The 23402-nt window shown below is 41.0% G+C and overlaps 1 protein-coding gene across 3 annotated transcripts in view; it reads left to right on the top strand.

Annotated features, from left to right (window-relative positions):
- pde5ab (phosphodiesterase 5A, cGMP-specific, b) overlaps positions 1-23402 on the top strand; it is a 94345-nt gene that overhangs the window by 63366 nt on the left and 7577 nt on the right. For 2 of the 3 annotated variants that reach the window (XM_074661784.1, XM_074699428.1), the window contains exons 9-18: positions 4482-4590; positions 4718-4802; positions 5798-5973; positions 10656-10715; positions 12426-12572; positions 17114-17239; positions 18064-18158; positions 18251-18338; positions 22060-22160; positions 23237-23314. In XM_074661784.1, coding sequence (XP_074517885.1) covers positions 4482-4590; positions 4718-4802; positions 5798-5973; positions 10656-10715; positions 12426-12572; positions 17114-17239; positions 18064-18158; positions 18251-18338; positions 22060-22160; positions 23237-23314 — 1065 coding nt within the window. The remainder of the gene's footprint in view (positions 1-4481; positions 4591-4717; positions 4803-5797; positions 5974-10655; positions 10716-12425; positions 12573-17113; positions 17240-18063; positions 18159-18250; positions 18339-22059; positions 22161-23236; positions 23315-23402) is intronic. The other variant, XM_074661783.1, reaches the window with a different exon arrangement.

Here is a 23402-nt window from a genome sequence, read left to right as displayed (position 1 = left end):
TTTGGCGTTGCGTTTCACTTTGGTTTTGTTTTTCTTGCTCCTTGCTATGTCTGCTATCGTAGCCACTTGGAATACCTTCTTTCACTCACTAATCGACACGCAAAGTCATTTGCACACTGGGTGCTTGGTGATTGGCTGATAAAATCTTGCTTATGCTCCGCCCAAAAATGTCCTGACACAACCAAAACATTAACATACAGGCAGAGGAGAGGGTTAGAGGCAGACACAGATGCTGACACACGTATAGAGGCGCAGAAGTGACGATTGCGCAGGCTTATTTCTGTGTAAGTTGATATTTTATTTTTTAGGAAAATCCAGCAGACACTATCTTTGAAGATTTTCTCATGGGTAAACAATAAAATTATTATTATTATTATTTTTTGTAGAATAAGTTGCAGTGAATAGCTGTGAAGAATTACCACCCAACATTCTGGTCAGGGTTGGTTAGAAAGCCTTCTGCTCTAGCACTGTATCAGAAAAACTTCTTATCAACAAAAGCCACAGACTTCACTGTCCGAATCGAGGATTTAACTGAAATTTTCCTCTGTGCAGATTCCTGGCTGAAGTGGCACATGATAACCTCAGGGAAAAAGTGCTTTTTAGGATATAAATCTTTAATCAATGTGGTTTTTATTGTCTGAAACTTCTTGTAAACAAGGATCTCCAAACATTTGCACCTGTAAGTAAAAAGAGTATCACTCATTGGGGATTTTTGCTGTGGAAGATGTAACAGAAGACAACCACTTTTCCCGACACCTACCTTGTTCCAAAATCAGTTAAAAAAACCTTACACAAGCTTTAAACTAAGAACATTTCCAAGAGTTTCAGTCTCAAAGTGATCCCATAAACTCAGACATACAGAACTTTCTCTTTGTCCTTTAAGATGTTTTTGTCTTAACAGGGAGCTTAATCCCTGTGTTTCTGAAACAAGGTCGCAAGTAACTCTTTCTGTCAGGTTTTATTGACTCTTTCTTCACACTTACGACTGCTTCAGGCAGAGATAGAGCTGAGAGATATGAAATCAATAAAAGCTGGTAGAAAACAGTCTGGGGCTCTCTTTTTTTTATCAGTGAACAGATGGAGCTGTCACATCTTCTGAGCCTCCTCTCTGGGTTCAGACAGGGTCTGTTGATGATTCTCTGTGAAAACACAAGCTCAGGAGAAAGTATCGAAGTAAAAGAGAAGAAAATAAGCGGTTGAAATCCCAACACTGTCAGCAGTGACACAAAGCAGACGTCTTATCTTGTCCAGCGCTCCTGAACGTCTCATTTCTTTACAGCCTGCTCTCATGGCTGCTTCCCGTCTGTTTAGATGTAATAACTGCCTTTAAATACTGCTGTGTGCATGAGCTGGATTTCCTCTGGGAGGGTGGAGATGCAGCAAACTGGGCCACTGCAGGAGGGGAGGGACTGCAGGATGTTAGCTTTGACCGTCTGGAACCACAGGAGGCTTTTTATAGTGACATTAACCCCGGGCTGCGGCCTTCAAAAGACACGGCGTCTGTTTCGTCGAAGCAGGGCGCTCAGTGGGGCTGAACCGATGCCGAGCTGGAGGAATGTGAGGCGGAGCCGTTTGACAAAGTGGGCTAATTAACTTTTCTGGATCTGGAGTTTGATTGTGGCTCTGAAACTGAGAGCTGTCATGGCTCTTAGTGATGCCGGCGGCTGTTTTCTGTGGCCTCGTTTCAGTCCATCACAGAGAGGAGGGAGAGGAAACGTGGATTTTAGTGTTTTCATAATTAAACTTGAGTGTAAATGCAGTTACTGTGCCACACGTCAGTCATGACTCTGTGTGTGTGTGTCTGTGTAAGCTGGTCAGGACAAAAAATACTGGTCTAATTAGCCTGAAGACTTAAAGTCATCCAAAATATCTGTTCATTGAGAAGAATCCAAGCAACACACACACACACACACACACACACACACACACACACACACACACACACACACACTTCTATTATTATCTGCAGTAATGGAAGAAGTATGCAGAACTGTTAGCTAAAGGGCAGTTCTGATATTTTCTCCTCACCCTGTATTTTGTGGTCAAACTTCAGACTGTTTTTGGAAAGCTGCGGTTATTATTTAAGCCAGCAGCCTTGAAAGTGGCCATAACAGCTGCAGTCTGAATGAGTTTAATTTATATTTCAGTTTAAGTGCATGGTGTTTGCCACACACAGGCTCTCTGTCTCAGACTCTGTGTCTGACAGCTCCACAGAGATGGACCATCTGTTAACTGTTTCTTTTAATGATTTCTGTGAAAATCAGTCACTAAGTGTGCTCAAACATTTTTGTGCTGTCATTACAGACTTATGAAACAAACCTTACCTGTCTCTCAGTTGTCTCTCGAAGTGCTCAGTTTTCAGTTTTTTCTGCAATGTTGGGTGCTGTATAAACATCAGCAAACTCTGCTTTGCATTTTACCATTTTCTGCACCATTCCTCTCACTAGGAATGTCCCGATACAGATTTTTTTTAAGTCTGACCCAATCTGATTTTGAGGCCTACTAGTTGCGGCTCCCTGCAGCCCGCGGTTCCGGAGCGGGATGTGGCTCTCTAGCTTGGTGTCGCTCCATGCCAGTGATGTAGCGGAGGGAGCGCCACGTTCTCTTCATTTTTCCACGCTTACGGTACGAGCCTGCATGTGCCGGTTCTTTGCAGCATAACGGCGCGTAAAGCCCGCTCGCATCACCACTGCACCTGCGGCTCCACGTGACTTCTCCACGGTGGAATAGAGGGAAAAATGGCTCTTTCCATTCAAAAGTTTGCCGACCCCTGGTCTAGCAGATTGGAGCAGTTAAGCAATAATTGGCAGCAGTATTGAAGAGAGACTGAGATTAAATTTGTTTTACTGAAATACTAAAAAATTGAAGTTTCGTAATTACTATCCAATTAATGAAAATAGTAAGGTCTATTGTTACATTATGAAAATGTATTGCAAGTAGGGGCTTAGGAGGTAATGCAGCCCCCGACCCCCTACTACCAACACCAACACAAAAATCATTTTCAGTTAAATGATTTTTTTTCACTTTAATCCATGGGTAGTCCCACTGTCATGTTTCTTTTCAGCTGTTCAGTGATCCCAACTTGAAGAGGAAGGGTAAACTGCCCAAAGTAGACTGGATTTTACTCTTGAAGGATGACAGGAAAGATTCTTCTTTAATTTGACATTTTATTCTTTTTCAAGGTAAAAAAAAACTTTAAAGAAAGCAGTCCAAATACAAAAATGTTACGAAATAATGTAAATTATCAAAAATAAGCGTGAAGTATAAGCATTTTAAAAAAAGAAAAGTCATCATTCCATCAAACTAATGTCTTTAGATTAAATTTAGTTCAACTATATAAACTTATGTTTTGGTTACGAATAAGTGAAACTATTTCTTTTAATCTTTAGAAATCCTGAGTTGAAAACTTAATTAGGTTTTTTTTTTTTTTTTTCTTCACATATGACTCTTTTACATTATGTTAGTATTTTATAATGTATCTTTATTGTGTTACGTAAACAAACGAGAACAAAGAAAACAAAGGGACGCAGTCAAGACTCTTACTGGCTGCCTCTTTGGATTCTGCAGTTTACAATGAATGCACAGCTCTGCTTTTTTTTTTTTTTAGTTTTGAATTTCTCAGGGAGCACGGCATTTGGCAGCTGCGTGTCCCTCACCTGCTGCTTCAGGTGTGTAATGTGAAAGTAAGTCAAACCCTACTGGAAGGAAATCTGCGCTTTTAAGCAGTGAAAGATGATGATTATTTATTGGTTTATCATTTATAATATTAACTGTCTCCCCTAGTTGGCAGCATGAGGTGATCATTAATATTTAAAGTTCTCATTTAATTGTTTATTTATCTTCATAACTGAATGTGACTATTTTTATTTGATTGAAACTTACCAAATAAAAAAAAAAACACATGAATAACCCACTCTCTCATTTATTTCTACTTAAATTTAGCTAGCTTTAAAGATTATTTTTCTGAGTCATTTTAAGCCTCTCATTAAACTTCTAGATTGACTTGACACCCACAAAAGTGGCCCTGATACTGATCAGTGTATTGGATCAGGAAATCCCTAACTCACATTTTCACATCATGATCAAAACTTTAAACTTGAAGACATTCGCGGAGTCCTTGAGTTTCTGCAGAATGTACAGAGCTTAAGCTTCATCCAAGTATCCTATGCACTGCCAAATGTAGTTATGTATATCTGTTTGGTTTGTACATGACAGAAAATATAAATGCACACATCATTTAGTATGTAGGATGTTGGTATCACTTAAGGTGGCTTTATAATGGTTAATCTATGTAAACAGTCAATTCTGTACACCAGCCACAAACAGACTGATTGAGATCAGTTAGACGTGACTGGCAGCTTCAGCTTTCAGAGCTAAAGCAGGTGTTCACTGTCAGCAGATAGATCTAGATCATTTCTGTGTTGGATCTCCTTCTATATTGTGTCTTATGAAGCTGTTTGTGTGGTTGTGTGTCTCCTCAGGGATTGTGACGTCAGCCAGATTAACTACATGTACGCCCAGTATGTTAAAAACACCATGCTGCCTCTGAACATCGCAGACGTCACCAAGGACCAACGATTCCCCTGGACGGTCAGTAAAACTTTACCTCTGATTTCATCCTGCTCTGACTTTTTTCCTCCATCATTCTGTTTTTATCTGACTTCTTTTGTTATTCCTCTTCTTCCTGAGTAAGTTATGGTCTCTTTTGTCCCCACAGGATGAGAACCCAGATCACACCAGCAACCAGATAAAGAGTTTACTCTGCACTCCCATCAGGAACGGCAAGAAGGACAAAGTTATAGGTAGACTCTTTTCCTCTCTCTTGAAGTGCTACATTTGGAGTAAACCACCTCTTTTTTTATCCTCTCATGATCTTTAAACCTGTTGTAATAAACCACGTATTGATTTGGTGTCCTCTGTGACCAAAGACGTACACCTTTAAGCTTTGCTGATGGTTTCCTTTGCAGTTGTTGGTCAGAAAGAGGCTTCAGTATCAACTTCAAACCAGTAAAAACTCCTCATGGAGGCTTTACACACATTTTGTTTCAGACAGACCCAGAAAGAGGTGATCAGAGCAGACACTGATCTGAATTATTGCAGCACAAACAAGCTGATATTGTTTTTCAAGGTAATGAGAAAACATAAGCACCAGCAGTTCGAGGCTTTAACACGCCTGGGAAACATTAAGTTGGATTAGCATTAGCACTTTCATTAGCCGTCCCTGAATGGCCCGGCCACTCCATCCATCACGGTGATTATCATCAGAATAATTATCTGATAGCAGCTCCATTACTTGGCGATGAAGATAGCTAATGACCATGGATGTCCTTCAGTGATCAAACAAGAATGTCCTCGTCGCCTCCTCCTCCTCCTCCTCCTCCTCCTCCTCCTCCTCCTCCTCCTCCTCCTCCTCCTCCTCCTCCTTCTCCTGCCTTCAAGAGTCCGGCTGATGAGCGAGATCAAACCAGCCTCATATTTTACCCACACATTCACTCAGGATGGCTCATTTGTTACTGCTGAATGCATTATAATAATCAGCAGGGCTGCAGTATTCAGTCCTGACCTTATTAGGTATCAGGTTGTTTGAATTAGTTATTTAATCTCTACAGAGACTTATGACCCTATGATTGACAGCTCTGTTGACCAATGAGGCTCCTACAACACTGTGTATACCCTAGCTGAAAAGAGATGCTGCTGCAGCAGTTGGGTTGTTCTAATTGTTTTAGCTTCATTTTTGATGAGCTCTCATGTCGTCCATTGTTTTTATACGCCTGTGCATCCTTGTGTGTCTGTTTAGGCGTCTGCCAGCTGGTGAATAAGATGGATGAAGCCTCAGGCAGCGTGAAAGCCTTCAACAGGAACGACGAGCAGTTTCTGGAGGCGTTCGCCATCTTCTGTGGACTCGGCATCCAGAACACACAGATGTACGAGACGGTGGAGAGGGCCAGGGCCAAACAGGAAGTCACCCTGGAGGTCAGACTCTAACACACACTCTGTTACTTTAAATACAGCATGAGACTTTGATATGTGTGTGTCTGTGTGTGTGTAAAGAGGCTTTTCTGACAGTTTTGTCCCATCAGCAGCCATAAATTAAATCAATTCAACTTGGTTTGTTTTGTCTGAGCCCCTCACTGCCTGAATCAATTCACAATTGTAAGAATATATTGTTTTATGTGTTTTTGCATTCGTACAGATGTTAAATTAAGTGGAGATTGTAAATTTGAGTCAAGTACACGCAATAGTTATAACTAAGTTATATTATAAACATAGACATGAGAAGTTCATCACCTGACCAATATATTGTGACAAAGTGGATCTGATACAATCTTTGGTTTGTGTAGAATATGAATCAATTGGCAATACTGAGATATAAAGGTCATTTTAGCTGCATCAAGACAGGGTATGTTGCAAATTTGGGACAACAGGCATTAAGGGGTTAAAGTAGAAACACTCTTTAATTCAACCTCCCCTCAAAATTGTTTACATCCAGCTTCGGGACATTACTGAAAACAAAAAGATGTCCATTTTCAGAACCTTATCAAACTATTTGAACTAGTTTTTAGGTTTAAGTATCAGAGGTGTTTTAGTCAACTGATCCACAAAGTACAGCTTATTTAAAGTGATATCATATATTAATTTTTGATATTAGTGGTGCTCTGTCGGCTTTAACCAAAGTTTAAATCTATAAAAATGAAATGTACAGTAGACTTCAAAAATGTTCTTCTGTTATACAGGATGCTGATTTAGCTCACTTTGTTGAGCACCAGCTGGTGAAGTGGCAGGTGGAGAAAGGTTCAAAGGGTCCTACCGAGGCTGTAGTTCATTATTATCTGTATTACCAGTCTCAAGAATGTCAGTGTCCTCTCCCACCCTTTCCTGTTTTTCTGAAGCTGTCCTGCACTACAAAGACAAGAAATGTCCCCCATTTTTTTTGAAAATGATCTGTGAATTGGTGAATTTGGCCAAATCTCCAAAAAAGTCTAATAACCCAAGTTTACATAAAAGACGACATGAACATCTCAATGTTTAGTTTTTGCTGTGTACTGCTTTTATAATACCAGATAGTCACGTCAATACAAATTGCTTGTTTGTGAATTTACTATGGCTTCACAAAAGATATTAATCCTGTTTAAGAAGCCAACCACCTTCACTCAGAGGCAAAAAGCCACAACATGAGGGAAAATGGTATCAGCTAAGTCAGCATCTGTAAGACGTAAACAGTAGGGCTGGGACGATATACTAGTCTTGCGATTCTGTTCTATTACGATTTTTTGCGATATTTAGTTAAATGATGAGGATAATGTCCACAGACTATATCAGGAGCCATATTTTCCCATAAAATGCAGATCACATAAGTCAGGGAGAAACATTTCACCCTCTGCTGGAGAAAGTGGAAACTTTTTTCCAATCCAGTATATAAACAAGATTGAAATGAAGAATTTGAATTTGAAAAAAAAACATTTTTTTTACAAAGAATTCTGATTTTGTTATTGTCAAACAAAAAAATCACAATATATTGTGAAACAATTTTTTCTCCCACCTCTTGAAAACAGAGTGGAACATAGTACCGAACGATTGTCAGACCAGTTGCAGGCACCTTGTTTTTTTTTTTGTTTACTTATTTCTCTTATGCTTATGCCTTTGCTGTAGCCTTCTTCTGCCCCCAACAGTTTCTGCATCCTCACCTGCACTTCATGTGTTGCCTTTCTTACCTTGTAGTTCCCAGAAGTCCCATATACATCCATCCTGACTGCAAATGATTGAAGACTTAATCAGTTTAAAGCTGATTTAACATCTTCCTAAAATAATTTTACCTGAGGAGTTTGTAGCACAAAAGGTGCTCTTTATTCAAATAAGAAACAGAAGTAATGATGTTAACCATAATGATGAAAAGTACCAGAGTGTCCAGTAAGACAATGTGAGGGTAACATGAAGATGAAGTCAGTATTTGTGTTCCGGTTTGTCAAAGTGTTCAGACTGACAGTTCGATTTGCTGCGAGGGATTTGATTATGATGCTGAGGGGCTGGACTGTTCTCAGTCATATAGAAAAGTACAGCGTGTGTGTTGACAGAGCTACATGTGGGTGTGTGAGTGACAGTGATGAGGAGATGCAGGAAAGTTTCAAGCTGCTTCTTGACACTTCCCTGCCTTCAGCCTGTGTGACGCTGCAGCCTGGAAAAGACAAAGTCATTATGAGTGAGCCCACACACACACATACACACACAACGGGCAATTACAGCATGTACCTCCCCTCTCCTACATTCAGACACACACACACACACACACACACACACACACACACACACACACACACACACACACACACACACACACACACACACACACACACACACACACACACACACACACACACACACACACAAACACACAAGCTGATGGAGCTGTCAGCTTCAGAGTGCCAGGGTGGACGACCCCTCTCGGCTGCAGCTGACGCCCGCCTCCTCCGCTGCCCTGCAGCCTCCTTTATCCCCAGCTCAGCTGGGTCATCTCTCCAGCTTGGCCGGAACAACGAACCCCTTAGCTGTTTGCCCTGCTGCTGTGTCTTTGTGACGGCAGTAGAAAAGAGAGGTGTTGATCAAACAGACAGAGCATTTCTAATTGAAATATTAGCCACTAATTTTCTCTGATTGGTTTTGTGAGCTCTGATGCAGGACTCCACTGTGTTTATCTTTCATACAAACCCTCAGTTGGAGAAAATTTCAAAAGCTGTCAGAAAGTATCAACAGTTTTTTGCTCATGTAGGCTTTCATCATTCCAAGTAACCACCAGATGTGATTGAAGTACAGCAAAGTTGCAAAATTGCTCAAATTATTCTGTTACCAGCCAGCAGACTTCAAAATACAGACAAATGTGGCTTTGAAGGAAGTGGGCCAAAATGTACTTTCAGATGAAGCTGGAAAAATAGAGATCATTGCCTCTGTGAGGAGTGTTTCTCATGTCTTTTTAGTCAAATTATATACAAACAATCATATTTCCTGAGTTGAGCATAAGGGTGACCATGGTTTTCTGTAACTTTTGGTCCCTGTTGTTATCAGGAAGCTTCAAGCAACATGATTGTTTCTATGGACAAAAGCTTTAAGTCTGAAAAATCTGAGCCTGTAAGAGGAAAAAATAAGGATGAAATCACTGTCTGTTTTCCAGGATCAGGGGAAGAAATACACAGTTCCACATGTATTTGCCTTTCATTTGTTGTGATATTTCAAATTTACAGAAGGGGTTTTATACTTTTTTTAGTCTTTGTATTGTTCCTCTGGTGCCCCCCTAGTGTCTTCACATGATTTACAGCCGTAAAAAAAATCCCTATTTTTATCTCTCTGGTGTAGTGAGATAACTCTTTCTCTGTAAAGCTGCTGTCACTTTAAGGTTTCCCGCTCCACAAACACCCTTCCCTCTGATTGGCTAGCCTTCCTGAGACCTTGGGTGCAAAAACTCATGCGGTAAACTCCTGTCTCCTCTCTCCTATCTCCTCCGTGGCATCGGAAGTACTTTCTTGGTCGCCACATTGAAGACTGTCCCATTGTGCTCAGAGGAGAGAGGAGAGAGGATGGAGGAGACTGATTGAAGGAGCTATGTTCGAGGTGACACGAGAGCCGGCTTTGCGGAAGTCTTTTCACCAACAGAAACGCCCCCAAATGGAGTATCACTCTCTGATTGGACACTGCGGCGGCTTTCTACATGAAACTTCACAAACACAACAGAGTTTAACGAGAGAGAAAGACGAGCTGAAAACAGGCACTGAGGATTGTTCAGAAACTGATCATAAATCTGGTAAAAAAGTGTTTGCTGTGAGTTTAAAGCACAAAACACTGAACACAACCATCATCAAATCAATATAACAGAGGATTAATACTGAAAACTGAAATCTAATAAATAATGTTTTCCTGAAACACAATAAACTTAGTTATATTAATAAGTTTCAGAGTTCACTAACAGATGCGCTCTAGATAAAGACTAAATAATTCATAAATAATCGAATAATGAGGCATTTTACTCATGTGCAGACACACAAACAGCTGTTAGAGCTGACTGACAGATGATCCAGAGGTGATCAGCTGATGCAGTCATCAATGAAACATGTCACTTCATGTGACGCTACAGAGGAGAGGATGTCCTATTGCTCTAAAAACCAATCTCCTCCATCCTCTCTCCTCTCTTCATTTCCTCGCATCTCTCCATTATCTCTGGTGGGAGGGACAAAGACGCAAGTGAATGGAACTTTGGAGCTTTGAGACGCTCCTCTTGTTGTTTTTTATTGTGTCATGAACCAGTTTGTAGATCCTTGTAACAACCTCATCATTTCAGCAAGTCTTGTGAAGATCTCAGGTTACTTTTTGAACAGAGTGTTTTGATCGGGGATTGATTGATTGTTTCGATTCTAGGATTTCTACAACATGTGAATGTCTATAGGTTTGAAAATCTGCACGTTTAGTCTGAGCATCCAGTGTTATTACTTCATGTACATCTTTGCATCATGGGGAAGCAGAATACCAACATATTCCAAGAAATGTTCATGTCACACACAAAGAGCTCCTTATGCTCTGAGTGTGTGTCCTCAACAGAAAAGCTGATAGGACCAGATCCCAGCGAGCGCTGACCATGTGTTTCTGTTTGTCTGTTTGTCTGTGTGTCTCAGGTCTTGTCGTATCACGCCTCTGCTGCAGAAGAAGAATCACGGGAACTCCAGGTAACCGCGGTAAATTCAAATTTAATTATTCCATACTTCACACTCAAACATGATCAGCATTTCTTTATGGTGTTCTAATATAATACTCTCCTAATAGTGCACAAATAAGCACAGAGCATGCTGCACTCACACGTATACACTAGGGCTGCATGATTATCGCAATCGCAATCGCAATCGCAATATCAGCACATGCAATTACGTAATCGCAACAGAGGATATCGCAATCGCAATCGCAATGTCAGCACATGCAATTCAGATTTTTCTCCATGATAACCAAGCAAGTCTGTAGACTCATCATGACACAACTTTTTTTATTAAATCGCAAGCACAATCGCAATCGCAATATTGTCCACCTAATCGCAAATCGCACCTTTTCCCCAAATCGTGCAGCACTAGTATACACACACACTCACACACAGAGGCAGTTAGGGTTGAGGAAGTAGAGTTTGTGTAGATGCATGACCACACAGCTGTTTTCCTTACATGCAAACACACCCACAGGAAATTGAAAACTGATGAATCTCATTAATTAGTTCTTCCTTGAAAATAGGAGTTAAGCTGACATCAGACTTTAATTTGTGGAGTCTACAAACTTGTTAATTTGCAACAATACATAAAAATTTGTTGATATGAACAGAGGCTGTTTGTGATGTGGGGGCAGGAAGGCTTCAGGGACCAGACGGTGCGGTGCTTGATCTCTGGGTTTGGAGGCCGCCTGTTTTCACGTGCTGTCTAAGTTTTGCTTTCAATTCAAGTTCTTGTACACACACTTTACTGTGAGGTTATTTTATAAGAATCTACACTTTCTGAAGTAGCAGAGAGAGAGTGAGGTTTGCTCTGAAGAAAACAGCCCATCGAGGCTGCTGCTCTTTGTATCTCTGTGATGTCGCTGCAGCGCTGACAGCCTTGTGAAGAAACAGTGAATAATGAAGAGGCTACTTACCTGGCCCTGTTTCAATGAAAGCTTTTTAATTTATTCATCCTATGATTGTCTCTCAGATGTCTCCACTGAGTCAACTCCTCCACAGCTCAGTTCGTGGCTGCACTTGAACAAATGTCTGTCTCAATTTATTCGTATAAATTCAAAGTAAAATATCTGAATGAACTATCTGAAGATTTTTGTTGGTTTGGTGAAGTGAAACTGCTGCTGGTTTGCTGAGACATACTTAAGCAGGGGGACTTCTTTTGGCTTCATTTATTCCTCTACAGAACCTCTCTGGGCTTGTACATTTGGCCTTTCTCCACCCGTGACACAAATTATTTAAGGACCTCCCTACAGCCAGACCATCTCATAATTGTTTTAATTAGCTGGCTTGTCTCTAACCGACTCTTGACAGCACTCAGAGCCAAACTCCAAACATAGACCATTCGTGCAGCCAGGCTTTCACAGCCTGAACAACACTGCCCAACTGTCTGAAAAGGTCCCGTTCTCCTCGCCTTTTGGCAGAGTGGTTGAGCCGGCGGCATAACCTGGATAAGTGGCCTCCTCCAGCGGGTGTCAGACAGGGGATGTGTCACTCGGTATCTAGGACACAGGCTCGAGCAAAGCTGTGGCTACAACTGCATCTGCACTTTTGTATCAGCTCACAGATAGAGGGAATGATGAAGGATGTTAAATAATACGTTTGTATGCAGATGATCCACTTTTATATCCATGTGTTTGTCTCTAAATCCAAAGCCTCACCGAGCGTCTCTGTGTTTGTTTTTGTGTGTTTGAAGATGACCACAGTGCCGTCAGCTCAGTCACTGCGCCTTCTGGACTTCAGCTTCAGTGACTTTGATTTGTTGGACAGTGAAACCACGCAGGGTACGATACGCATGTTCATCGACCTCAACCTGGTGCAGAACTTCCAGATGAAGTACACGGTAAGAGCTGACCATGGACTTGATTAAAGTTTAGCTCAGACAGAAGACTCAGAGGAAAAACATAGGTTTTGTTGTCTTAAAAGTTTTAACAGCAGCAAAACTTTGTGTTTGCGTCTGATCCTCATTAGCCCGGGGTCATGACATGCAGGAATTCAGGAGTAAAGAGATTGTATCTTCAGCTCCTACAGCCTGAACCTGTTGGTAGGTGCTCAGGAGGGAGCTGGGCTGAAAGTTTGAGAGTAGCACTTTTACAGGGAGGCTGTGGCATTGAAGGCCTGCAATCTCAGAGCTTTAATAGAGTGTGCATCGAGAGAGAAACACCTTAATGTGAAATTTGTATCCCAAGACGGTCTCGTTGATTCTTCACTGGTGTAGCTCTTGTAGAAATTTTCCTGTTTTTGGTGAAGAATGAAATAGAAACTTCTGCTGGCCAGCAAGGTTTTATTTTCCTTTGCAAAGAAAAAGGTCAGTCAATACGCGAGCGGTCAAAGTGAAGAAGGACCTCGAACAACGTTCAAATAAAACATTTATGCTTGAGAGAAACGCCCCCTAAGGTACTCTGCACGCCCCTCTGTCTGCTGCAGGAATCCACATTGAGACAGACACCTAGAAGTTGGGCAGAAGGTGTGATGACAAAAGAGTCTGGAAGCTTATTGAAGAATCAGGAGATGGGGTGTTTCAAAAAAGCAGGAGATGGAGCATCTCAAGAAGTGAAAACAAAGACAATGAAATTACAAATACACTCTCTATTATTGTAAAAAAAGAACACTTCTTTAAAACGTCTTATTTTTTATGGGGATGGGTTGTTTTTCGTCCCCTGAGACTGAATCTGATGATTTGAGATATTCTAATATACTTTACATCTGAACAGTTAAAATAAACAGATGATGCTGTTTAACCCGCTTATGAGGATGACACTTCCCACTTAAAAAACACCTTGGGTGATTATCCAAGCAAAATTAAAGACCCCAAATACCTTAAAAGTACAAAAAGATATGTTATCACATAAAACTAAAAGCTAACACACATGGGTTCTAGCAGATTATGTGTAGATATTTTGTGAATTCTACAGAAGAAATTCATATGACTTTCTAGGGGTACAAAAACCCGCAAAATACATCAGTGATTGAAATTTGCAAAGACACAAAATACTGCCAAGAGAAAATAAATGTTACCTTTTTTTGCTTTCTGTATGTGGTTTCAACCAACATATACACTGCAAAAACTGAGATCTTAGAAAGTGCAACTTGTTTAGTTTCTTAAAAGAAAAATAATTTCTTTAAACAAGAAACTAAACAAGTGTTGTTTTGCTGGGATGGGTACCTTTCACATTTAAAACAATGCAGTACCGGTGCCTAGTACCTATCAGTTGGTATCAGTACTCAATGGTACCAATTTTTGGTACCATTTTGTGATAAAACATATTAATTTGCTAAACAATAAAATTTTAAGGTCTTCCAGTTTAAAATTAATTTCTCAATATATAAACTTGCAATGCTGTGTTCATGGCCAGCATGGAAAATTGCCTACTTTTCCACTCCCTCACAGTCACAAGAATGTGTTTAGGTACTAAAACATGGAACCAGTTGATTTTATGTGAATCAGTACTCGATACTACCGACAGAATTTGTTCGGTACCTATAAAAGTGCTTAATTCAATACACATCCCTAGTTTTTTCTTACCCCTTTAGCAGAATCTTTAATCCCTTAGAGGCAATTCAGTTGAATTTTTGTCTTTTAGTATTTTGAAATAAGACATTTTTCATGACTTGTCAGATGCCTGTGGCTCATATTAAGTCTAATAAGAGGATTGAGACCACAAGAAGACAAACACTTGATTAGATTTTAGTTTTAGCAGTTTAGTTCTTTTTTTGTTGTTTTTGTTTTACTAGTTGTTAAATTGTTGTGGGGAGTCACATGCAGTGTAGCTTTCATGTCAGTATTCAGCTTTGTTATTATTTCTATTATCTGCATTTGGTGTTGTTGTGTAATGGTTGTGTGTTTTTAGTTGACCCGTCTGTATTGTTCCTGTGAGTATCTGGCTCTGTGGTTGTGTTGTGTCACATTATGCTGTTCTGGATGTGTTTTCATCTTTGTTGTGTTTTTCTCATTGAGGTGATTGATTTGGTTCCTGGTTCTTGGTTTCAATGTGTTATGATGTCGAACATGTTTTTAAATTAATGATGATGTCTTTTTGATTTAATCATAATTGTCCCGCCTTGCTTTGAGCTCTCAGGGCCACTGTAGATTGATCACATTGGTGTGAGTTAATCATTTTCAGTATGTTGTTTATCCATGTTTGCAAATGGATTCTTTTCTTCACACACAGCCAAATTGTTTATTGCTTCGGAGACAAAGCCTGCATTACATCCCAGCAAAACATTATTATGTTCAGAGTCTCATGGCAACACAGGAAGAACCACAACAAAGGAAAACAGCAACCACTCTGTCCTGACATGACCTTTTTATTGTTGCTCTCTGTGCAGGTCAAGAGCAGATTCCTGTTTCATTAATTGACGATAATGATCTCATTGTCAGTGGCAATGGTCGTTCAAAGGAGTGTGAGTGTGAGTGTGTGTGATGGAGGAGCACTGAATGCATTCATCAGTGAGTGAGTTAACAGTTGTGTAGCTGCCTGTGCACTTCTCTCAGAGACCACACAGCATCACACACCTTAAATGCACCCCCTTCAGAAATCCCCCTGCCTCTATCACTGCGCCCCTCAGACCCCTCACTCTTCTTCTGCCCTTTCCACTCGGCGCCAGCTCTTTTCCCTTTCTTCAGCGGGTTTGGCTCTGATCCTCAGCAGCTCACCTGAAGAGGTCCTTGTGTGTCGGTGGCTGACCTCCAGAGTGTCTGCAGAGAGCGGCCTCATAAAGACAGCCTTTGATTGCTCACCCCAGAGCATCACTGCCCATGGTGTTAAAGTTTACTGCACGACATAATTCCCACTATTCTGACTTATTAAAAGCTGCAGTCATTCATTACAATCAAAGTGTAATGATCCTGAGGAGAAAATGGAACATGATTTGAGCTCCCTGTGTGTTCCTGATGAACATGCAGAGAAACAGAGAACAACGCAGCAGAGAGCATTGATTAGCCGGCAGCGTGCCGAGTCTGCATTTTGACAAAAGCTAAACATCCTGACAGTCGAGCCCTGACCTCATCTGATCTGATTTCATTGTAGCACCCTGCTCATGAGCTGTATGCACAAACTCTTTGAAAACATCCTGGGATTTCCAAGGTAGGCTGCTTCAGTGAACGCCAAAGTTTCACCCAGACTCAAGCAGCAGTTTTCCTGCCGGTCCTCAAGTAACATTAGAGTCTCATCTGGATGAGATCTGACGTGAATGCTGTCAAGGCAATGAAGCCACCCTGGACAGGTCACCAACCTACCACAGGCCTTACATAAAGAGACACACATCCACACCTGCAACAAAACAGCCAAGCCTGTTTTTGGATTGTGGGAGGAAGCAGGAAAGAACCTATGCACACACAGTATAGTTCGGTTCGTCTTGCAGGGGTTCCACTTTGTATCAAAGAGCCACATGACAATCACAAAGAAGACAAATGAGCTGGTTGTCTTCAATTGTTGCTTTTTGTTTACTGTTGCGTTTTTCTTTTTCATTGGAATTATAAGCGGGGTACACTGTGTCACGCTGCTATGGCATCACGCTATTATGTAACTGATGCAGCTATCAGTATTCAGCTTACACGCTGCCTACCACTAGGGGGCATGGTTGGATGTGAAAACGCAAACAGGACCAGTCTTAACAGAGCCAACCCCTACACAACTGTACTGACCTAAACCGGACTGCTTGGTGGAAACGGGGCTTTCGAGAACATGCTAACTCTGCACAGGAAGGTTCTTGCTAAGATTGCGGTTCAACACAAGAACGTTTTTTCTTGTGAGGCTGCAGTGCTAACCCCCACAACACCATTAAGCCCCTCTTTTTGGCCTTTTTTATGCCAAATGCATTTAGTTTTGCCATGTTTCAAACAGGGCCCCTCTGTAGTGCAATACTTCAGATCCCTAGCTTCCTTTCACTGACCAAAACACCAGGTTGGAGAAACTGCAGAGGTAATGGATGGTTGGACACCTCAAACACCCGTATGTGTTACAGACAAAAGTCTTAAGTGTGATTCGTTAAGTTTCAGTCACATGTGTGTGTTGTTAGTGAGGTTTGATCAAATGTCCGTGTGGATGTTTTTTTCAATGGCTCTTGATGATTTACTGTACATGTAAAGCTTTACTTTATATGTGAGTAAGGAACACTTTTATTTGCATATTAGGCTTTTAAGATGAATTCAAATCAGGCTAAGAAACGGGGTACCAGACAAACACAGATAGCTGTCCCAGCTCAGGCGTCATTGACCTCCACACAAATTTATTTGACTTCTAATGAACTATGCTGCCTCCAGCTCTCATAAAGTCCAGAGAAACATGTTCTGTAATGGAATAATGCCTTACTCAAGAGTGTGAAGTGTAAATGTAGAGAAGTGGTCAAGACGGTGAACTTCTGCTTTGCTCTCTCCTGCAGAGTTTGTGTCACTGGGTGCTCAGTGTGAAGAAGAACTACAGGAAGAACGTGGCCTATCACAACTGGAGACATGCCTTCAACACGGCTCAGAGCATGTTCGCCCTGCTCAAGTCAGGGCGCTTACAGGTGAGTTGATCACTGGTGAGGATGATATGATTGGTTGCAATGCCAGTCACCAAATTTTAGGAAGAAGGCAAAATGACCTGGTTTTTGAAAACTTTTTTACGTATAATTCTTTTTCACTCAGATTTTTATGTGTGCATTATCAAATGAAAATGATCTTCATTGTCTTTATTTTTTAATACATTTTGACAGTTCAAAGCCTACACGTGTCATAAAAGAAGAAATCTTTCTCCTTATTCATGTAGATCTGACCCCTTTCCTGTCTCATTCGAACTATAAAAAATGGATGCATTAATCCACAGTTCTACAGTTTCATTTAGCAGACCCTTTTGTCCAAAGCGACAACACAACATAAGTACAGGAAGGAAAACCTTGTTAGTGCAACAAAGTGCTATAAGTTTTTTGACTGCAGGTGCTGCCATTAAGTGCAGGTGCAGAATGAATCAGAAGGTCTCAGACCCAGCACTTTGCAAATTTTCTGCCCTAGCTACGGAATGTTGTTTAAGTTTGAAGTTTATTGTTGCAGCAATTGATTGTGGTTAGTTGGCTAGATTATTCTATATTATGTGAAAAAAAAATCCTGAAATAGTCCAGAAGTAATCCACCTAAAATAGTTTCAGTTACCTTCTGATGAAGTCTGAATCTATCAGCTACACTGGAGCCCTGCTGACAACGAGTGAACCAACCAGGAAGCTTTTGTTTGATCTGGTTGTGGTTACAGATTTCTGTCTGTGAACAAGCTGTTGTACTGTGGTTAAATTTTCTTCAGCATGTGTATTCTCCTCCATCTTCCCTCTGATTTCTTCCACTTGTCTATCTCCTTACAGAACTACCTGAGCGATCTGGAGGTTTTGGCTCTGATGATTGCAACCCTGAGCCACGACCTAGACCACAGAGGAGTCAACAACTCCTACATACAGAGGTGAGTCAGATAATTATACAGCTGATTGTATATGCATGTGTGGGGGCGGACTGTATATAATGTTCTGTGCATGTGTGTGTGTGTGTTTCCAGGAGCGACCACCCACTGGCTCAGCTCTACTGCCACTCCACCATGGAGCATCACCACTTCGACCACTGCCTCATGATCCTCAACAGTCCGGTACATGCACTGAGAGACGATTTTGAAGATGATCACAATTCTGTTTTTTATTTATTGACACTTTGTTTTACCGTCTACAATTCACATTTATTTGATTATTCTTGAACACATTTATTCTTCGGCGACTCCACAGCTCCGGTCCTCCTCTCCGTTATGCAAATGATGACATTAGCCGCCCTTTCACAGCTGCAGCTCATTCAGTATGCAGCAGCCGAGCTGTTAGTAGACGACACAGAGAGGTTTCATCTCCTCCTGTCCTGGTGTCCCTGCACGGCTCCCTGCCAGACCCTGAAATACTTCAAAGTGTTGATGACTTCCAAAGCTCTATGCTGTCCAACACTTGATACAGCAGGTCTCAGATCAGCTGCACTCCTTCAGCAGGAGGTATTCTTTCATTTGTGTTCATGAATCCAGTGACAGGCTGGCTGTGTACTGTTTCTTTCAGAGAATCCATGACAAGGCCAAAAATCACTGCAGAAAATAATGATTCAGGAACTGCCTTAACTTAATGAAAACTTAACAAGAATTGATGTTGTGGGCCTGTTATGTCATTGAAATGCTGACCACATAAATCAACAACGTTTGCATGTAATGTAATAAGTCTGTCTCCGTTGAACTCTTCATGAGTTGGCAACCTCTCCCTGCCTCTTAAATACAAAAAGCTGCAGAACAGAGTTTTTTCTATTTGCAGATTTTCTTTCTTTCTTTTTGTTTCACCACTAAAAGTAGTAAATCTGCAAAGATGACATGTTCAAAATATTTGTAATCCATGCAGATCCTCCAGAAGGCAGGCCAATCAGAGGGGCTTATTGAGCTGAGAGCCTTAAAGAGACAGCAGCTAGAGTTAAGTGTTTCACAGAGAGGCTGAAGTAAGGGTTTTCTGAAATGGCAGGAGGAGAAAAATCGGGATTTTGTGAGCTAGGTGGACACCAGAGGGATAGATAAAAGACCAAAAGGAAGCACAATACCCTCCTCTTTAAGGTGTATCTAAGGTTATGTCAGAAGAAGTCACCATCAAGCAGCTTTCTAGCTTCCCACTTTGATAATCCACAAATGTATAAGCTAAGCCACAAAGAGGACTGGCGTGTAATTTATGACAGGTGAGGTCACTTGGCACCAGTTTTCCTGGAGCGCATTTTTACGTTTCTGCAGGTTTGTTGTCTCTGTGTTAATCAAAAAGAGAAAAGCTGTGTGGGTAGCTTACTCTGTCTAAATATCAGGAACATACTGTGCTTCTGTCTCTGGACTTCAGACCAGGTTTCTGTCTTTCTGTGGCACAGGTGTTTTCTGCACCCTCAAGATAGCATTGAGCCACGTTTTTGCCTGACTGCACACACAGTGAAGTCCAATGTGTCCACTGGAGATAATGTGGGCACTGGGTGTGAAGTAACGTCAGGTGCAAAATTAGCACTAGTAATTATGCTAAATGCAAAGAACCTGGAAGTGTTCATCGTTTGGTCACTGGCCTCAACAGCCAGAGCAGTTTTGTGCTCTGTGTAAGAAGTGAGGTGTAGGTTGTGGTTCAGTGTGACAGCCTCCTGAAGACAGAATAAAAAACTAAGCGTGCCAAATTAACTTCAAAAGTGAACCCACAAGTTTGACACTGCTTTTGTCTTCAAATCTTTTAAATTAAACGATGAAAAACGCCACAGGGAACAAACGGGAAGTTGATCTCACTTAAAACCAGCATCAGGTGGAAGATAAAGGAGGGGCAACTAAATCAAGTCTAAATCAGGACTAGGCTGAACTAGATGAGACAGTATAGGATGAGACTTAATCAGACTAAACTAAATCAATCTAAACTAGATTAGACAAGACCACCGGTGACAACAATTACCAAAAAATAAACTAAGCTAAGCTAACTAAGCCACGCTCAAATAATCTTGACTAGGCTTAACTAGGACAAGATAAGACAAGACTAGACCGAAACAAAAAATGAAAACAAAGAACAACAACAAAAACAGACTAGACTAGCCTGAACTAAACTAGTCAAGTCTAGAATAATGTAGTCCAGACTGTCTCTGACCAGATCTACCTAAATGAAAGTAAGCTAAACTGAACTCATCTAGACTAGGCTAAACTGGGTAATACAAGATGAAACAGGCTAGACTAAAACCAGATTAGACCAGCCAAATCTAAACTTAAATAAGATAAGACAAAATAACCAAGATTAAACTAAACTAAACTAAGCCATGCTTAACTTATCTAAACTAGGCTAAACTAGATGAGACAGGATAAAACAGGATGAAGTCTAGGCTAGACTCAAACAAGATTAGACTAGCTAAATCTAAACTTAATTCAACTGAAATAAATAATCAAGACTAAACTGAACTAAACCAAGCCATGCTAAACTAATCTAGAGTATGCTAAACTAGAGAAGACAGGACACGATTAGACAAAACTAGACTGGGCTAGATTACCAAATCTAAATTCAATCTAACCAATGTAAAACAAGCTAGTCTAGACTAGATGAGATTAGAATGCATTAGATCACCCCTGACCACATAAGCAAATCTGGATTGGGCTAAACAAGACAGGATAGGACAAGATTAGACAACAATAGACTAAAACAAGATTAGACCAGATCAGACCAGACCAGACTAAACTGTGGTGAAGTAAAATAGACTAATCTGGACTAGATTCAACTAGAATAGATTGGACTTGTCCACCCCGGACCACATGAACTGGACAAGTTTAGATGAGACTAAAACCAGAAACCTGCATTTCTCTTTAATTCCAGCAATGGGCAACTCCACTTTGAGGCAAAGAGTCACCCTGAAACTGGATTGATAACCCCAGTTATATTTTTATGAAGAGCTGAAACTCTCAATCTTAATCTGATGTTCATTTGTTAAATTTAAACCATGATGGAGTCTGTGCTCTATCTGTTCATAGATGAAACTTGAGTTTAAATCTTGTGACCTCTGCGCTTAAACCCAGTTTTATTTTTGGACTCTGAAAGATTTGCCTCAACCTGCTCTGATAAAACTAAGTCCACCTGCATTTTCTCTGTCTTTATAACTCAAAAAGCAGACTTTATAATCATGTGATGAGTCAATTTACATCATTAACCTTTCCTTAAAATGTTCACAGTTAAGTGTTCGCCACATAAAACGATAATCAGCACTTAAAGCAGTTTCAACTGGGTCACACAGTTCACTATGAGTCAACATGAGGGATGCCGATGCTTCCTGCTCAGGGACTCAGCGCTGTGTTAATGCCCAGTCATAGACCTTAATGCTGTTACCTGCTTGCTGCAGTGTCCTGGATACCTCTCCATCTTATTTATTATGCCCATTCTGCTCATTTTCCAGCTGCTGACCTTTCAAAGAAGACTCTGATGGCTCCATAAAAACAGAGTGACTTACAGCCTGCTCTGATCTTTATGGCCTCAAAACAAACTCTAAATACACTCCCAGCTCCACGGCTCCACTTAACCCCTCTGCTGCACGGACTTTAATCATGAGCACACACTGCTGCAGCTCTGGTCTCATGCAGGCTGATGAGCATTAATGCAAACACACCCTTTGTTGCAGCACTCGAACTGGAAGAGACATGGAATAATGGGTCAACAGATATGCCAATAAACACTCAGAGCTGTGTGGGTTATGTTCAGTGTTTTTAGATAGGGCTCTGCTTATGCACTCTGAAGGATTTTTACAGACTTGTGCCTGCACTAACACACTGTCTGCTTCTTTATTTTCACTCTGTGTCTCTCCAGGGAAACCAGATCCTGAGCGGTCTCTCCCTGGATGAGTACAAGGCCACTCTGAAGATGATCGAAGGAGCTATTCTGGCCACAGACCTGGCACTGTACATGAAGTAGGTACCAAACGTCAAGCCCAGATGCTGGTCTGAGTGGAGAGGAGGGACCGTGCAGGGAAGTCAGACAGACAGGCCAAGTGAAGAGAAGGCAGGCTATCTTAGTCACACAGACCAAAATTATTTTAAGTCAGCTCTAAAGATAGAAAATATAACAAAGCTTTCACCCAAATGTGTCCATCAGTCAGTCTGCAATTGCTTCTTTCTGTCATTTAAAGGCTCCAATAGGAAGTTCTTTCTCATTTTTTTTTTGTTTTTGGAGAACAGATTGTAAAATATGGGACCTACTGATCTACCCCAGTGTTATTCCCCGTTTGTTTATGGGTGTCACATGTGTTGTCACTGATACTCGCTCTGTTCTGTACTTCAGTGCTCTTTGCTGATGCTCTTCCTGCCTTGGCTTTTTATGTATATGCATGAAAGAGATGAGAGATGTAGTCTCCCATCACCTCAGGTTTTGCATGTGGACAAGCAGGGAGTGTCTGTGAGAAGGGGGGGGCTGTCTCTCAGAAGCAGGCAGGTGTGTAGTTATTCCAAATTTTGATTTTTGTTATTATTTTATTATTAAACTAACTGATGATTATCAGACTACAGCAAAGAATCAACGCAATTTCAGCTAACAGAACATTGTGTTCTATGTCAAGTTTTTGCCTTTTCCTATTTTAAATTGTGAGGTATAAATATGCTTAACTGAATAAACTTTCCTTTAAAGGTTAAAGCCTGTTCTCCTCACCTCATCTGTTGAAATTAAAATTTGCTTGAATTTTGTAAATTTTTCCATCTCTCAGTTGGTGTAATGAGTCTAATGTAGTCTGCCCTTCTTCCTCGCTGTAATTTATCGGTCATTATTCCTGTTTTTCATTCGCTCCATTTTTCCACTTATCACGCTCACTGATTACAGCTGTTATCTCATCCTTCTCTCGGTCTAGACAGTGGGTGGCAGAGGAGGTAAGTCGGTTAAATATGAGGATCATTATCTGCTGTGTCATTATGTGTGTGTGTGTGTGTGTGTGTGTGTGTGTGTGTGTGTGTGTGTGTGTGTGTGTGTGTGTGTGTGTGTGTGTGTGTGCTTTCAGGAGGCGGGGGGAGTTCTTCGAGCTCACTAAGAACAGCCAGTTCATTTGGGAGGATGAAAATCACAGAGACCTACTGAGGTGAGAACTTCAGAACTTAGTGCCAACTCACACAGGCTACAGTAAAACATCAGAATCAGAGTTAAAGTGGGGACATTGACAGCCACAG

The sequence above is a fragment of the Halichoeres trimaculatus genome, unplaced genomic scaffold (genome assembly GCF_033239565.1).
Source record: "Halichoeres trimaculatus isolate MK-OKI-2021-1 unplaced genomic scaffold, fHalTri1.1 fHalTri1_scaffold_22, whole genome shotgun sequence".
In the NCBI taxonomy this organism is placed as follows: domain Eukaryota; kingdom Metazoa; phylum Chordata; class Actinopteri; order Labriformes; family Labridae; genus Halichoeres; species Halichoeres trimaculatus.
The sequence above is the reverse complement of the archived record's forward strand: the minus strand, read 5'-3'. Positions and strand labels throughout refer to the sequence as shown.